This window comes from Oncorhynchus masou, chromosome 21 (genome assembly GCF_036934945.1).
Source record: "Oncorhynchus masou masou isolate Uvic2021 chromosome 21, UVic_Omas_1.1, whole genome shotgun sequence".
Classification (NCBI taxonomy): Eukaryota; Metazoa; Chordata; class Actinopteri; order Salmoniformes; family Salmonidae; genus Oncorhynchus; species Oncorhynchus masou.
Genome location: NC_088232.1, coordinates 56,475,556 through 56,494,449, shown reverse-complemented (window position 1 = coordinate 56,494,449; position 18,894 = coordinate 56,475,556). Strand labels below are relative to the sequence as shown.

The window sequence follows — 18,894 nt, the reverse complement described above, 5'->3', positions numbered from 1 at the left end:
ACCTGCTGTAACAGCCATGATGAGGTAACAGGAGAGAACCTGCTGTAACAGCCATGATGAGGTGACCTGGTAAAGCCAGGAGAGAACCTGCTGTAACAGCCCATGATGAGATAACCTGTAACAGCCATGAGGAGAGAACCTGCTGTAACAGCCATGATGAGGTAACAGGAGAGAACCTGCTGTAACAGCCATGATGAGGTAACAAGAGAACCTGCTGTAACAACCATGATGAGGTAACAGGAGAGAACCTGCTGTAACAGCCATGATGAGGTAACAGGAGAGAACCTGCTGTAACAGCCATGATGAGGTAACAGGAGACCTGCTGAACCATGATGAGGTAACAGAACCTGATGAGGTAACAGGAGAGAACCTGCTGTAACAGCCATGATGATGAGGTAACCTGCTGTAACAGCCATGATGAGGTAACAGAGAACCTGCTGTAACAGCCATGATGAGGTAACAGGAGAGAAACCTGCTGCTAACAGCCATGATGAGGTAACAGGAGAGAACCTGCTGTAACAGCCATGATGAGGTAACAGGAGAGAACCTGCTGTAACAGCCATGATGAGGTAACAGGAGAGAACCTGCTGTAACAGCCATGATGAGGTAACAGGAGAGAACCTGCTGTAACAGCCATGATGAGGTAACAGGAGAGAACCTGCTGTAACAGCCATGATGAGGTAACAGGAGAGAACCTGCTGTAACAGCCATGATGAGGTAACATGATGAGGTAACAGGAGAGAACCTGCTGTAACAGCCATGATGAGGTAACAGGAGAGAACCTGCTGTAACAGCCATGATGAGGTAACAGGAGAGAACCTGCTGTAACAGCCATGATGAGGTAAACATGATGAGAGAGAACCTGCTGTAACAGCCATGATGAGGTAACAGGAGAGAACCTGCTGTAACAGCCATGATGAGGTAACAGGAGAGAACCTGCTGTAACAGCCATGATGAGGTAACAGGAGAGAACCTGCTGTAACAGCCATGATGAGGTAACAGGAGAGAACCTGCTGTAACAGCCATGATGAGGTAACAGGAGAGAACCTGCTGTAACAGCCATGATGAGGTAACAGGAGAGAACCTGCTGTAACAGCCATGATGAGGTAACAGGAGAGAACCTGCTGTAACAGCCCATGATGAGGTAACATGATGAGGTAACAGGAGAGAACCTGCTGTAACAGCCATGATGAGGTAACAGGAGAGAACCTGCTGTAACAGCCATGATGAGGTAACAGGAGAGAAGCCATGATGAGGTAACAGGAGAGAACCTGCTGTAACAGCCATGATGATGAGAACCTGTAACAGGTAACAGGAGAGAACCTGCTGTAACAGCCATGATGAGGTAACAGGAGAGAACCTGCTGTAACAGCCATGATGAGGTAACAGGATAACAGCCATGAGGTAACAGGAGAGAACCTGCTGTAACAGCCATGATGAGGTAACAGGAGAGAACCTGCTGTAACAGCCATGATGAGGTAACAGGAGAGAACCTGCTGTAACAGCCATGATGAGGTAACAGGAGAGAACCTGCTGTAACAGCCATGATGAGGTAACAGGAGAGAACCTGTAACAGCATGATGAGGTAACAGCCATGATGAGGTAACAGGAGAGAACCTGCTGTAACAGCCATGATGAGGTAACAGGAGAGAACCTGCTGTAACAGCCATGATGAGGTAACAGGAGAGAACCTGCTGTAACAGCCATGAGGTAACAGGAGAGAACCTGCTGTAACACCCATGATGAGGTAACAGGAGAGAACCTGCTATAACAGCCATGAGGTAAGAGTAGAGAACCTGCTGTAACAGCCATGATGAGGTAACAGGAGAGAAACTGCTGTAACAGCTATGATGAGGTAACAGGAGAGAACCTACTGTAACAGCCTTGATGAGGTAACAGGAGAGAACCTGCTGTAACAGCCATGATGAGGTAACAGGAGAGAACCTGCTGTAACAGCCATGATGAGGTAACAGGAGAGAACCCTGTAACAGCCATGATGAGGTAACAGGAGAGAACCCAGATGAGGTAACAGGAGAGAACCTGCTGTAACAGCCATGATGAGGTAACAGGAGGGAACCTGCTCTAACAGCCATGATGAGGTAACAGGAGAGAACCTGCTGTAACAGCCATGATGAGGTAACAGGAGAGAACCTGCTGTAACAGCCATGATGAGGTAACAGGAGAGAACCTGCTGTAACAGCCATGATGAGGTAACAGGAGAGAACCTGCTGTAACAGCCATGATGAGGTAATGAGGAGAGAACCTGCTGTAACAGCCATGATGAGGTAACAGGAGAGAACCTAACAGGAGAGCTGTAACAGCCATGATGAGGTAACAGGAGAGAACCTGCTGTAACAGCCATGATGAGGTAACAGGAGAGAACCTGCTGTAACAGCCATGATGAGGTAACAGGAGAGAACCTGCTGTAACAGCCATGATGAGGTAACAGGTAACAGGAGATAACCTGCTATAACAGCCATGATGAGGTAACAACCATGATGAGGAACAGGAGAGAACCTGCTGTAACAGCCATGATGAGGTAACAGGAGAGAACCTGCTGTAACAGCCATGATGAGGTAACAGGAGAGAACCTGCTGTAACAGCCATGATGAGGTAACAGGAGAGAACCTGCTGTAACAGCCATGATGAGGTAACAGGAGAGAACCTGCTGTAACAGCCATGATGAGGTAACAGGAGAGAACCTGCTGTAACAGCCATGAGGTAAGAGGAGAGAACCTGCGTAAACAGCCATGATGAGGTAATAGGAGAGAACCTGCTGTAACAGCCACGATGAGGTAACAGGAGATAACCTGCTATAACAGCCATGAGGTAACAGGAGAGAACCTGCTGTAACAGCCATGATGAGGTAACAGGAGAGAACCTGCTGTAACAGCCATGATGAGGTAACAGGAGAGAACCTGCTGTAACAGCCATGATGAGGTAACAGGAGAGAACCTGCTGTAACAGCCATGATGAGGTAACAGGAGAGAACCTGCTGTAACAGCCATGATGAGGTAACAGGAGAGAACCTGCTGTAACAGCCATGATGAGGTAACAGGAGAGAACCTGCTGTAACAGCCATGATGAGGTAACAGGAGAGAACCTGCTGTAACAGCCATGATGAGGTAACAGGAGAGAACCTGCTGTAACAGCCATGATGGTAACAGAGAACCTGCTGTAACAGCCATGATGAGGTAACAGGAGAGAAGCCATGATGAGGTAACAGGAGAGAACCTGCTGTAACAGCCATGATGAGGTAACAGGAGAGAACCTGCTAACAGCCATGATGTAACAGCCATGATGAGGTAACAGGAGAGAACCTGCTGTAACAGCCATGATGAGGTAACAGGAGAGAACCTGCTGTAACAGCCATGATGAGGTAACAGGAGAGAACCTGCTGTAACAGCCATGATGAGGTAACAGGAGAGAACCTGCTGTAACAGCCATGATGAGGTAACAGGAGAGAACCTGCTGTAACAGCCATGATGAGGTAACAGGAGAGAACCTGCTGTAACAGCCATGATGAGGTAACAGGAGAGAACCTGCTGTAACAGCCATGATGAGGTAACAGGAGAGAACCTGCTGTAACAGCCATGATGAGGTAACAGGAGAGAACCTGCTGTAACAGCCATGATGAGGTAACAGGAGAGAACCTGCTATAACAGCCATGATGAGGTAACAGGAGAGAACCTGCTGTAACAGCCATGATGAGGTAACAGGAGAGAACCTGCTGTAACAGCCATGATGAGGTAACAGGAGAGAACCTGCTGTAACAGCCATGATGAGGTAACAGGAGAGAACCTGCTGTAACAGCCATGATGAGGTAACAGGAGAGAACCTGTTAACAACAATGATGAGGTAAAAGGAGAGAACCTGCTGTAACAGCCATGATGAGGTAACAGGAGAGAACCTGCTGTAACAGCCATGATGAGGTAACAGGAGAGAACCTGCTGTAACAGCCATGATGAGGTAACAGGAGAGAACCTGCTGTAACAGCCATGATGAGGTAACAGGAGAGAACCTGCTGTAACAGCCATGATGAGGTAACAGGAGAGAACCTGCTGTAACAGCCATGATGAGGTAACAGGAGAGAACCTGCTGTAACAGCCATGATGAGGTAACAGGAGAGAACCTGCTGTAACAGCCATGATGAGGTAACAGGAGAGAACCTGCTGTAACAGCCATGATGAGGTAACAGGAGAGAACCTGCTGTAACAGCCATGATGAGGTAACAGGAGAGAACCTGCTGTAACAGCGATGATGAGGTAACAGGAGAGAACATGCTGTAACAGCCATGATGAGGTAACAGGAGAAACTGCTGTAACAGCCATGATGAGGTAACAGGAGGGAACCTGCTGTAACAGCCATGATGAGGTAACAGTAGAGAACCTGCTGTAACAGCCATGATGAGGTAACATGAGAGAACCTGCTGTAACAGCCATGATGAGGTAACAGGAGAGAACCTGCTGTAACAGCCATGATGAGGTAACAGGAGAGAACCTGCTGTAACAGCGATGATGAGGTAACAGGAGAGAACCTGCTGTAACAGCCATGATGAGGTAACAGGAGAGAACCTGCTGTAACAGCCATGATGAGGTAAGGAGGAGAGGTAACCTGCTAACAGGAGATAACAGCCATGATGAGGTAACAGGAGAGAACCTGCTGTAACAGCCATGATGAGGTAACAGGAGAACCTGCCTAAGAACCTGCTGTAACAGCCATGATGAGGTAACAGGAGAGAACCTGCTGTAACAGCCATGATGAGGTAACAGAGAGAACCTGCTGTGCCATGATGAGGTAACAGGGAGAACCTGCTGTAACAGCCATGATGAGGTAACAGGAGAGAACCTAACAGCCATGATGAGGTAACAGCCATGATGAGGTAACAGGAGAGAACTTGCTAACAGCCATGATGAGGTAACAGGAGAGAACCTGCTGTAACAGCCATGATGAGGTAACAGGAGAGAACCTGCTGTAACAGCCATGATGAGGTAACAGGAGAGAACCTGCTGTAACAGCCATGATGAGGTAACAGGAGAGAACTTGCTGTAACAGCCTCGATGAGGTAACAGGAGAGAACCTGCTGTAACAGCCATGATGATGAGAACCTGTAACAGCCATGATGAGGAGGAGAACCTGCTGTAACAGCCATGATGAGGTAACAGGAGAGAACCTGCTGTAACAGCCATGATGAGGTAACAGGAGAGAACCTGCTGTAACAGCCATGATGAGGTAACAGGAGAGAACCTGCTGTAACAGCCATGATGAGGTAACAGGAGAGAACCTGCTGTAACAGCCATGATGAGGTAACAGGAGAGAACCTGCTGTAACAGCCATGATGATGAGGTAACAGGAGAGAACCTGCTGTAACAGCCATGATGAGGTAACAGGAGAGAACCTGCTAACAGCCATGATGTAACAGCCATGATGAGGTGAGGTAACAGCCATGAGAGAACCTGCTGTAACAGCCATGATGAGGTAACAGGAGAGAACCTGCTGTAACAGCCATGATGAGGTAACAGGAGAGAACCTGCTGTAACAGCCATGATGAGGTAACAGGAGAGAACCTGCTGTAACAGCCAGGAGAGAGAACCTGCTGTAACAGCCATGATGAGGTAACAGGAGAGAACCTGCTGTAACAGCCATGATGAGGTAACAGGAGAGAACCTGCTGTAACAGCCATGATGAGGTAACAGGAGAGAACCTGCTGTAACAGCCATGATGAGGTAACAGGAGAGAACCTGCTGTAACAGCCATGATGAGGTAACAGGTAACAGGAGAACCTGCTGTAACAGCCATGATGAGGTAACAGGAGAGAACCTGTAACAGCCATGATGAGGTAACAGGAGAGAACCTGCTGTAACAGCCATGATGAGGTAACAGGAGAGAACCTGCTGTAACAGCCATGATGAGGTAACAGGAGAGAACCTGCTGCATGATGAGGTAACAGCCATGATGAGGTAACAGGAGAGAACCTGCTGTAACAGCCATGATGAGGTAACAGGAGAGAACCTGCTGTAACAGCCATGATGAGGTAACAGGAGAGAACCTGCTGTAACAGCCATGATGAGGTAACAGGAGAGAACCTGTAACAGCCATGATGAGGTAACAGGAGAGAACCTGCTGTAACAGCCATGATGAGGTAACAGGAGAGAACCTGCTGTAACAGCCATGATGAGGTAACAGGAGAGAACCTGCTGTAACAGCCATGATGAGGTAACAGGAGAGAACCTGCTGTAACAGCCATGATGAGGTAACAGGAGAGAACCTGTAAAGCCATGATGAGGTAACAGAGAACCTGCTGTAACAGCCATGATGAGGTAACAGGAGAGAACCTGCTGTAACAGCCATGATGAGGTAACAGGAGAGAACCTGCTGTAACAGCCTGCGATGAGGTGAGAGAAACAGCCATGATGAGGTAACAGGAGAGAACCTGCTGTAACAGCCATGATGAGGTAACAGGAGAGAACCTGCTGTAACAGCCATGATGAGGTAACAGGAGAGAACCTGCTGTAACAGCCATGATGAGGTAACAGGAGAGAACCTGCTGTAACAGCCATGATGAGGTAACAGGAGAGAACCTGCTGTAACAGCCATGATGATGAGGTAACAGGAGAGAACCTGCATGATGAGGTAACAGCCATGATGAGGTAACAGGAGAGAACCTGCTGTAACAGCCATGATGAGGTAACAGGAGAGAACCTGCTAACAACCATGATGAGGTAACAGGAGAGAACCTGCTGTAACAGCCACGATGAGGTAACAGGAGATAACCTGCCATGATGAGGTAACAGCCATGATGAGGTAACAGGAGAGAACTTGCTAACAGCCATGATGAGGTAACAGGAGAGAACCTGCTGTAACAGCCATGATGAGGTAACAGGAGAGAACCTGCTGTAACAGCCATGATGAGGTAACAGGAGAGAACCTGCTGTAACAGCCATGATGAGGTAACAGGAGAGAACCTGCTGTAACAGCCATGATGAGGTAACAGGAGAGAACCTGCTGTAACAGCCATGATGAGGTAACAGGAGATAACCTGTAACAGCCATGATGAGTAACAGGAGAGAACCTGCTGTAACAGCCATGATGAGGTAACAGGAGAACCTGCTGTAACAGCCATGATGAGGTAACAGGAGAGAACCTGCTGTAACAGCCATGATGAGGTAACAGGAGAGAACCTGCTGTAACAGCCATGATGATGAGCTGTAAGCCATGATGAGGAGAGAACCTGCTGTAACAGCCATGATGAGGTAACAGGAGAGAACCTGCTGTAACAGCCATGATGAGGTAACAGGAGAGAACTGCTGTAACAGCCATGATGAGGTAACAGGAGAGAACCCATAACAGCCATGATGAGGTAACAGGAGAGAACCTGCTGTAAAGCCATGATGAGGTGAACCTGTAACAGCCATGATGAGGTAACAGGAGAGAACCTGCTGTAACAGCCATGATGAGGTAACAGGAGAGAACCTGCTGTAACAGCCATGATGAGGTAACAGGAGAGACCTGTGTAACAGCCATGATGAGGTAACAGGAGAGAACCTGCTGTAACAGCCATGATGAGGTAACAGGAGAGAACCTGCTGTAACAGCCATGATGAGGTAACAGGAGAGAACCTGAGGTAACAGGAGATAACCTGCTAACAGCCATGATGAGGTAACAGGAGAGAACCTGCTGTAACAGCCATGATGAGGTAACAGGAGAGAACCTGCTAACAGCCATGATGAGGTAACAGGAGGGAACCTGCTGTAACAGCCATGATGAGGTAACAGGAGAGAACCTGCTAACAGCCATGATGAGGTAACAGGAGAGAACCTGCTGTAACAGCCATGATGAGGTAACAGGAGAGAACCTGCTGTAACAGCCATGATGAGGTAACAGGAGAGAACCTGCTGTAACAGCCACGATGAGGTAACAGGAGATAACCTGCCAACAGCCATGGTGAGGTAACAGGAGAGAACTTGCTAACAGCCATGATGAGGTAACAGGAGGGAACCTGCTCTAACAGCCATGATGAGGTAACAGGAGAGAACCTGCTGTAACAGCCATGATGAGGTAACAGGAGGGAACAGCCATGATGAGGTAACAGGAGAGAACCTGCTGTAACAGCCATGATGAGGTAACAGGAGAGAACCTGCTGTAACAGCCATGATGAGGTAACAGGAGAGAACCTGCTGTAACAGCCATGATGAGGTAACAGGAGAGAACCTGCTGTAACAGCCATGATGAGGTAACAGGAGAGAACCTGCTGTAACAGCCATGATGAGGTAACAGGAGAGAACCTGCTGTAACAGCCATGATGAGGTAACAGGAGAGAACCTGCTGTAACAGCCATGATGAACCTGCTGTAACAGCCATGAACAGGAGCCATGATGACCTGCTATAACAACATGATGAGGTAACAGGAGAGAACCTGCTGTAACAGCCATGATGAGGTAACAGGAGAGAACCTGCTGTAACAGCCATGATGAGGTAACAGGAGAGAACCTGCTGTAACAGCCATGATGAGGTAACAGGAGAGAACCTGCTGTAACAGCCATGATGAGGTAACAGGAGAGAACCTGCTGTAACAGCCATGATGAGGTAACAGGAGAGAACCTGCTGTAACAGCCATGATGAGGTAACAGCCACAGCCATGAGAGGTAACAGGAGAGAACCTGCTGTAACAGCCATGATGAGGTAACATGATGAGGAGAGAACCTGCTGTAACAGCCATGATGAGGTAACAGGAGAGAACCTGCTGTAACAGCCATGATGAGGTAACAGGAGAGAACCTGCTGTAACAGCCATGATGAGGTAACAGGAGAGAACCTGCTGTAACAGCCATGATGAGGTAACAGGAGAGAACCTGCTGTAACAGCCATGATGAGGTAACAGGAGAGAACCTGCTGTAACAGCCATGATGAGGTAACAGGAGAGAACCTGCTGTAACAGCCATGATGAGGTAACAGGAGAGAACCTGCTGTAACAGCCATGATGAGGTAACAGGAGAGAACCTGCTGTAACAGCCATGATGAGGTAACAGCCATGATGAGGTAACAGAACCTGCTGTAACAGCCATGATGAGGTAACAGGAGAGAACCTGCTGTAACAGCCATGATGAGGTAACAGGAGAGAACCTGAACCATGATGAGGTAACAGGAGAGAACCTGCTGTAACAGACAAGATGAGGTAACAGGAGAGAACCTGCTAACAACCATGATGAGGTAACAGGAGAGAACCTGCTGTAACAGCCACGATGAGGTAACAGGAGATAACCTGCCAACAGCCATGGTGAGGTAACAGGAGAGAACTTGCTAACAGCCATGATGAGGTAACAGGAGAGAACCTGCTGTAACAGCCATGATGAGGTAACAGGAGAGAACCTGTACAGCCATGATGAGGTAACAGAGAACCTGCTGTAACAGCCATGATGAGGTAACAGGAGAGAACCTGCTGTAACAGCCATGATGAGGTAACAGGAGAGAACCTGCTGTAACAGCCATGATGAGGTAACAGGAGAGAACCTGCTGTAACAGCCATGATGAGGTAACAGGAGAGAACCTGCTGTAACAGCCATGATGAGGTAACAGGAGAGAACCTGCTGTAACAGCCATGATGAGGTAACAGGAGAGAACCTGCTGTAACAGCCATGATGAGGTAACAGGAGAGAACCTGCTGTAACAGCCATGATGAGGTAACAGGAGAGCTGTAACAGCCATGATGAGGTAACAGGAGAGAACCTGCTGTAACAGCCATGATGAGGTAACAGGAGAGAACCTGCTGTAACAGCCATGATGAGGTAACAGGAGAGAACCTGCTGTAACAGCCATGATGAGGTAACAGGAGAGAACCTGCTGTAACAGCCATGATGAGGTAACAGGAGAGAACCTGCTGTAACAGCCATGATGAGGTAACAGGAGAGAACCTGCTGTAACAGCCATGATGAGGTAACAGGAGAGAACCTGCTGTAACAGCCATGATGAGGTAACAGGAGAGAACCTGCTGTAACAGCCATGATGAGTAACAGGAGAGAACCTGCTGTAACAGCCATGATGAGGTAACAGGAGAGAACCTGCTGTAACAGCCATGATGAGGTAACAGGAGAGAACCTGCTGTAACAGCCATGATGAGGTAACAGGAGAGAACCTGCTGTAACAGCCATGATGAGGTAACAGGAGGAGAACCTGCTGTAACAGCCATGATGACCTGGTAACAGGGAGAGAACCTGCTGTAACAGCCATGATGAGGTAGCCAGGAGAGAACCTGCTGTAACAGCCATGATGAGGTAACAGGAGAGAACCTGCTGTAACAGCCATGATGAGGTAACAGGAGAGAACCTGCTGTAACAGCCATGATGAGGTAACAGGAGAGAACCTGCTGTAACAGCCATGATGATGAGGTAAACATGATGAGGTAACAGGAGAGAACCTGCTGTAACAGCCATGATGAGGTAACAGGAGAGAACCTGCTGTAACAGCCAGCCAGGAGAGAATAACAGCCATGATGAGGTAACAGTAGAGAACCTGCTGTAACAGCCATGATGAGGTAACAGGGGAGAACCTGCTGTAACAGCCATGAGGTAACAGGAGAGAAACTGCTGTAACAGACATGATGAGTTAGCAGTCGAGAACCTGCTGTAACAGCCATGATGAGGTAACAGGAGAGAACTTGCTCACAGACATGATGAGGTAACAGGAGGAAGAACCTAACAGGAGAGAACCTGTAACAGCCATGATGAGGTAACAGGAGAGAACCCTAACAGCATGATGAGGTAACAGGAGAGAAGCTGTAACAGCCATGATGAGGTAACAGGAGAGAACCTGCCATGATGAGGTAACAGCCATGATGAGGTAACAGGAGAGAACCTGCTGTAACAGCCATGATGAGGTAACAGGAGAGAACCTGCTGTAACAGCCATGATGAGGTAACAGGAGAGAACCTGCTGTAACAGCCATGATGAGGTAACAGGAGAGAACCTGCTGTAACAGCCATGATGAGGTAACAGGAGAGAACCTGCTGTAACAGCCATGATGAGGTAACAGGAGATAACCTGCCAACAGCCATGATGAGGTAACAGGAGAGAACCTGCTGTAACAGCCATGATGAGGTAACAGGAGAGAACCTGCTGTAACAGCCATGATGAGGTAACATTAGAAGAGAACCTGCTGTAACAGCCATGATGAGGTAACAGGAGAGAACCTGCTGTAACAGCCATGATGAGGTAACAGGAGAGAACCTGCTGTAACAGCCATGATGAGGTAACAGGAGAGAACCTGCTGTAACAGCCATGATGAGGTAACAGGAGAGAACCTGCTGTAACAGCCATGATGAGGTAACAGGAGAGAACCTGCTGTAACAGCCATGATGAGGTAACAGGAGAGAACCTGCTGTAACAGCCATGATGAGGTAACAGGAGAGAACCTGCTGTAACAGCCATGATGAGTAACAGGAGAGAACCTGCTGTAACAGCCATGATGAGGTAACAGGAGAGAACCTGCTGTAACAGCCATGATGAGGTAACAGGAGAGAACCTGCTGTAACAGCCATGATGATGAGGTAACAGGAGAGAACCTGCTGTAACAGCCATGATGAGGTAACAGAAGAACCTGCTGTAACAGCCATGATGAGGTAACAGGAGAGAACCTGCTGTAACAGCCATGATGAGGTAACAGGAGAGAACCTGCTGTAACAGCCATGATGAGGTAACAGGAGAGAACCTGCTGTAACAGCCATGATGAGGTAACAGGAGAGAACCTGCTGTAACAGCCATGATGAGGTAACAGGAGAGAACCTGCTGTAACAGCCATGATGAGGTAACAGGAGAGAACCTGCTGTAACAGCCATGATGAGGTAACAGGAGAGAACCTGCTGTAACAGCCATGATGAGGTAACAGGAGAGAACCTGCTGTAACAGCCATGATGAGGTAACAGGAGAGAACCTGCTGTAACAGCCATGATGAGGTAACAGGAGAGAATAACAGCCATGATGAGGTAACAGGAGAGAACCTGCTGTAACAGCCATGATGAGGTAACAGGAGAGAACCTGCTGTAACAGCCATGATGAGGTAACAGGAGAGAACCTGCTGTAACAGCCATGATGAGGTAACAGGAGAGAACCTGCTGTAACAGCCATGATGAGGTAACAGGAGAGAACCTGCTGTAACAGCCATGATGAGGTAACAGGAGAGACCTGCTGTAACAGCCATGATGAGGTAACAGGAGAGGAACCTGCTGTAACAGCCATGATGAGGTAACAGGAGAGAACCTGCTGTAACAGCCATGATGAGGTAACATGAGAGAACCTGCTAACAGCCATGATGAGGTAACAGGAGAGAACCTGCTGTAACAGCCATGATGAAGGTAACAGCCATGATGAGGTAAGAGAACCTGCTGTAACAGCCATGATGAGGTAACAGGAGAGAACCTGCTGTAACAGCCATGATGAGGTAACAGGAGAGAACCTGTAACAGCCATGATGAGGTAACAGCTGTAACAGCCATGATGAGGTAACAGGAGAGAACCTGAGGTAACAGCCATGATGAGGTAACAGGAGAGAACCTGCTGTAACAGCCATGATGAGGTAACAGGAGTAACAGGAACCTGCTGTAACAGCCATGATGAGGTAACAGGAGAGAACCTGCTGTAACAGCCATGATGAACCTGCTGTAACAGCCATGATGAGGTAACAGGAGAGAACCTGCTGTAACAGCCATGATGAGGTAACAGGAGAGAACCTGCTGTAACAGCCATGATGAGGTAACAGGAGAGAAGGTAACAGCCAGGTAACCTGCTGTAACAGCCATGATGAGGTAACATGAGAGAACCTGCTGTAACAGCCATGATGAGGTAACAGGAGAGAACCTGCTGTAACAGCCATGATGAGGTAACAGGAGAGAACCTGCTGTAACAGCCATGATGAGGTAACAGGAGAGAACCTGCTGTAACAGCCATGATGAGGTAACAGGAGAGAACCTGCTGTAACAGCCATGATGAGGTAACAGGAGAGAGAAACTGCTAACAGCCATGATGAGGTAACAGGAGAGAACCTGCTGTAACAGCCATGATGAGGTAACAGGAGAGAACCTGCTGTAACAGCCATGATGAGGTAACAGGAGAGAACCTGCTGTAACAGCCATGATGAGGTAACAGGAGAGAACCTGCTAACAGCCATGATGTAACAGAACCTGCTGTAACAGCCATGATGAGGTAACAGGAGAGAACCTGCTGTAACAGCCATGATGAGGTAACAGGAGAGAACCTGCTGTAACAGCCATGATGAGGTAACAGGAGAGAAGTAAAGCCATGATGAGGTAACAGGAGAGAACCTGCTAACAGCCATGATGAGGTAACAGGGAGGAGAGAACCTGCCATGATGTAACAGGAGAGAACCTGCTGTAACAGCAATGATGTGGTATCAGGAGAGAACCTGCTGTAACAGCCATGATGAGGTAACAGGAGAGAACCTGCTGTAACAGCCATGATGAGGTAACAGGAGAGAACCTGCTGTAACAGCCATGATGAGGTAACAGGAGAGAACCTGCTGTAACAGCCATGATGAGGTAACAGGAGAGAACCTGCTGTAACAGCCATGATGAGGTAACAGGAGAGAACCTGCTGTAACAGCCATGATGAGGTAACAGGAGAGAACCTGCTGTAACAGCCATGATGAGGTAACAGGAGAGAACCTGCTGTAACAGCCATGATGAGGTAACAGAGAGAAGAGAAGCCATGATGAGGTGCTGTAACAGCCATGATGAGGTAACAGGAGAGAACCTGCTGTAACAGCCATGATGAGGTAACAGGAGAGAACCTGCTGTAACAGCCATGATGATGAGAACTGCTGTAAGCCATGATGAGGAGAGAACCTGCTGTAACAGCCATGATGAGGTAACAGCCATGATGAGGTAACAGGAGAGAACCTGCTGTAACAGCCATGATGAGGTAACAGGAGAGAACCTGCTGTAAAGCCATGATGAGGTAACAGGAGAGAACCTGCTAACAGCCATGATGAGGTAACAGGAGAGAAGCCATGATGAGGTAACTGAACCTGCTAACAGCCATGATGAGGTAACAGGAGAGAACCTGCTGTAACAGCCATGATGAGGTAACAGGAGAGAACCTGCTGTAACAGCCATGATGAGGTAACAGGAGAGAACCTGTAACAGCCATGATGAGGTAACAGGAGAGAACCTGCTGTAACAGCCATGATGAGGTAACAGGAGAGAACCTGCTGTAACAGATGAGGTAACAGGAGAGAACCTGCTGTAACAGCCATGAGGTAACAGGAGAGAACCTGCTGTAACAGCCATGATGAGGTAGCAGGAGAGAACCTGCTAACAGCCATGATGAGGTAACAGGAGAGAACCTGCTGTAACAGCCATGATGAGGTAACAGGAGAGAACTTGCTCACAGACATGATGAGGTAACAGGAGAGAACCTGCTATAACAGCCATGATAACAGGAGAGGTAAGCCATGATGAGGGAGAGAACCTGCTAACAGCCATGATGAGGTAACAGGAGAGAACCTGCTGTAACAGCCATGATGAGGTAACAGGAGAGAACAGCCATGATGAGGTAACTGAACCTGCTGTAACAGCCATGATGAGGTAACAGGAGAGAACCTGCTGTAACAGCCATGATGAGGTAACAGGAGAGAACCTGCTGTAACAGCCATGATGAGGTAACAGGAGAGAACTTGCTCACAGACATGATGAGGTAACAGGGGGAACCTGCTGTAACAGCCATGATGAGGTAACAGGAGAGAACCTGCTGTAACAGCCATGATGAGGTAACAGGAGAACCTGCTGACAGCCATGATGAGGTAACAGGAGAGAACCTGCTGTAACAGCCATGATGAGGTAACAGGAGAGAACCTAACAGCCATGATGAACAGCCATGATGAGGTAACAGGAGAGAACCTGCTAACAGCCATGATGAGGTAACAGGAGAGAACCTGCTGATAGGTAGCCATGATGAGGTAACAGGTAACAGGAGAACCTGCTGTAACAGCCATGATGAGGTAACAGGAGAGAAGCCTGATGAGGTGTAACAGCCATGATGAGGTAACAGGAGAGAACCTGCTGTAACAGCCATGATGAGGTAACAGGAGAGAACCTGCTGTAACAGCCATGATGAGGTAACAGGAGAGAACCTGCTGTAACAGCCATGATGAGGTAACAGGAGAGAACTGCTGCTAACAGTAACAGCCATGATGAGGTAACAGGAGAGAACCTGCTGTAACAGCCATGATGAGGTAACAGGAGAGAACTTGCTGTAACAGCCATGATGAGGTAACAGGAGAGAACCTGCTGTAACAGCCATGATGAGGTAACAGGAGAGAACCTGCTGTAACAGCCATGATGAGGTAACAGGAGAGAACCTGCTGTAACAGCCATGATGAGGTAACAGGAGAGAACCTGCTGTAACAGCCATGATGAGGTAACAGGAGAGAACCTGCCAACAGCCATGATGAGGTAACAGGAGAGAACTTGCTAACAGCCATGATGAGGTAACAGGAGATAACCTGCTATAACAGCCATGATGAGGTAACAGGAGAGAACCTGCTGTAACAGCCATGATGAGGTAACAGGAGAGAACCTGCTGTAACAGCCATGATGAGGTAACAGGAGAGAACCTGCTGTAACAGCCATGATGAGGTAACAGGAGAGAACCTGCTTAACAGCCATGATGAGGTAACAGGAGAGAACCTGCTGTAACAGCCATGATGAGGTAACAGGAGAGAACCTGCTGTAACAGCCATGAGGTAACAGGAGAGAACCTGCTGTAACAGCCATGATGAGGTAACAGGAGAGAACCTGCTGTAACAGCCATGATGAGGTAACAGGAGAGAACCTGCTGTAACAGCCATGATGAGGTAACAGGAGAGAACTTGCTAACAGCCATGATGAGGTAACAGGAGAGAACCTGCTGTAACAGCCATGATGAGGTAACAGGAGAGAACCTGCTGTAACAGCCATGATGAGGTAACATGATGAGGTAACAGGAGAGCTGTAACAGCCATGATGAGGTAACAGGAGAGAACCTGCTGTAACAGCCATGATGAGGTAACAGGAGAGAACCTGCTGTAACAGCCATGATGAGGTAACAGAGAGAACCTGCTGTAACAGCCATGATGAGGTAACAGGAGAGAACCTGCTGTAACAGCCATGATGAGGTAACAGGAGAGAACCTGCTGTAACAGCCATGATGAGGTAACAGGAGAGAACCTGCTGTAACAGCCATGATGAGGTAACAGGAGAGAACCTGCTGTAACAGCCATGATGAGGTAACAGGAGAGAAGTAAACCATGATGAGGTAACTAACAGTAGAGTAACAGCCATGATGAGGTAACAGGAGAGAACCTGCTGTAACAGCCATGATGAGGTAACAGGAGAGAACCTGCTGTAACAGCCATGATGAGGTAACAGGAGAGAACCTGCTGTAACAGCCATGATGAGGTAACAGGAGAGAACCTGCTGTAACAGCCATGATGAGGTAACAGGAGAGAACCTGCTGTAACAGCCATGATGAGGTAACAGGAGAGAACCTGCTGTAACAGCCATGATGAGGTAACAGGAGAGAACCTGCTGTAACAGCCATGATGAGGTAACATGATGAGGTAACAGAGAACCTGCTGTAACAGCCATGATGAGGTAACAGTAGAGAACCTGCTGTAACAGCCATGATGAGGTAACAGGAGAGAACCTGCTGTAACAGCCATGATGAGGTAACAGGAGAGAACCTGCTGTAACAGCCATGATGAGGTAACAGGAGAGAACCTGCTGTAACAGCCATGATGAGGTAACAGGAGAGAACCTGCTGTAACAGCCATGATGAGGTAACAGGAGAGAACCTGATGTAACAGCCATGATGAGGTAACAGGAGAGAACCTGCTGTAACAGCCATGATGAGGTAACAGGAGAGAACCTGCTGTAACAGCCATGATGAGGTAACATGAGAGAACCTGCTAACAGCCATGATGAGGTAACAGTAGAGAACCTGCTGTAACAGCCATGATGAGGTAACAGGAGAGAACCTGCTGTAACAGCCATGAGGTAACAGGAGAGAACCTGCTGTAACAGCCATGATGAGGTAACAGGAGAGAACGTGCTAACAGCCATGATGAGGTAACAGGAGAAACCTGCTCTAACAGCCATGATGAGGTAACAGGAGAGAACCTGCTGTAACAGCCATGATGAGGTAACAGGAGAGAACCTGCTAACAGCCATGATGAGGTAACAGGAGAGAACCTGCTGTAACAGCCATGATGAGGTAACAGGAGAGAACCTGCTATAACAGCCATGATGAGGTAACAGGAGAAACCTGCTCTAACAGCCATGATGAGGTAACAGGAGAGAACCTGCTGTAACAGCCATGATGAGGTAACAGGAGATAACCTGCTGTAACAGCCATGATGAGGTAACAGGAGAGAACTTGCTAACAGCCATGATGAGGTAACAGGAGAGAACCTGCTGTAACAGCCATGATGATGTAACAGGCAGTCCTACAGTAACAAGGTGGGGTCTCACTAACCAATAGTAGAATAGGATAGTGTCCTCAACCAATAGTAGAATAGGATAGTCTCACTTGATGTACAGGACACCCCCTGGACAGGACACTTGTCTATCTCCTGTTTCTGTAGTGAGACAGCTTGATGTACAGGACACCCCCTGGACAGGACACTAGTCTATCTCCTGTTTCTGTAGTGAGACAGCTTGATGTACAGGACACCCCCTGGACAGGACACTAGTCTATCTCCTGTTTCTGTAGTGAGACAGCTTGATGTACAGGACACCCCCTGGACAGGACACTAGTCTATCTCCTGTTTCTGTAGTGAGACAGCTTGATGTACAGGACACCCCCTGGACAGGACACTAGTCTATCTCCTGTTTCTGTAGTGAGACAGCTTGATGTACAGGACATCCCCTGGACAGGACACTAGTCTATCTCCTGTTTCTGTAGTGAGACAGCTTGATGTACAGGACACCCCTGGACAGGACACTAGTCTATCTCCTGTTTCTGTAGTGAGACAGCTTGATGTACAGGACACCCCCTGGACAGGACACTAGTCTATCTCCTGTTTCTGTAGTGAGACAGCTTGATGTACAGGACACCCCCTGGACAGGACACTAGTCTATCGCAGTCGCTAATTCAGTCCATCCTTATTGTGTAAATGCATTACGTGCAGGAGACTTGCGGTGTAGTGTAGTCTTTTTGTTCAAACAATTCCCTTCTTCCCCAGGTGAATGAAATACAGTTGAAACTGCTACTTTCTAACAGAGTTTGTGTCTCCCCATGCAGGTGAATGACAAGGATAGACTGTGGGGTGATGATGGTGAAGACTCGACCCTGCCGGAGCTATTAGACCATGGAGCCCCTCCCCTCCACCTGTCTGCCCTAGGCTGGACCATTCCCCTGGGTCTCTCCCTGCTGCTGTGCTACCAGTAGTCTGGCCTGGCCCTGGGGCTCCATAGACTACACTACACACTGATCGAAACTGGGGGTGGAGAGAGAGAGAGAGAGAGAAAGAGAGAGAGAGAGAAAGAGAAACAGAGAGAGAGAGAAACAGAGAGAGAGAAACACAGAGAGAGAGAGAGAAACAGAGAGAGAGAGAGACACAGAGAGAGAGAAACAGAGAGAGAGAGAGAGAGAGAGAGAGAGAGAAAGAGAGAGAGAAACACAGAGAGAGAGAGAGAGAAACACAGAGAGAGAGTGGATGTATGTACAATGCCTTCAAGAAGTATGCATATCCTTTGACCACATTTTGTGTTACAGCCTGAATTGAAAAAATAAATCTCACCCATCTTGACACAATACCCCATAATGACAAAGTGAACACTTCTGGATTTGGTGATTTTCTACCATTCTTCCCTGCAGATTTTCTCAAGCTCCGTTACGTTAGATGGGGAG

The 18,894-nt window shown here is 48.1% G+C and overlaps 1 protein-coding gene across 1 annotated transcript in view; it reads left to right on the top strand.

Annotated features, from left to right (window-relative positions):
- LOC135507548 (GDNF family receptor alpha-4-like) overlaps positions 1 to 18,509 on the top strand; it is a 105,447-nt gene extending 86,938 nt beyond the window's left edge. The window contains exon 6 of the mRNA XM_064927054.1: positions 18,286 to 18,509. Coding sequence (XP_064783126.1) covers positions 18,286 to 18,432 — 147 coding nt within the window. The 3' untranslated portion in view covers positions 18,433 to 18,509. The remainder of the gene's footprint in view (positions 1 to 18,285) is intronic.
- Positions 18,510 to 18,894: the final 385 nt, after the last annotated feature.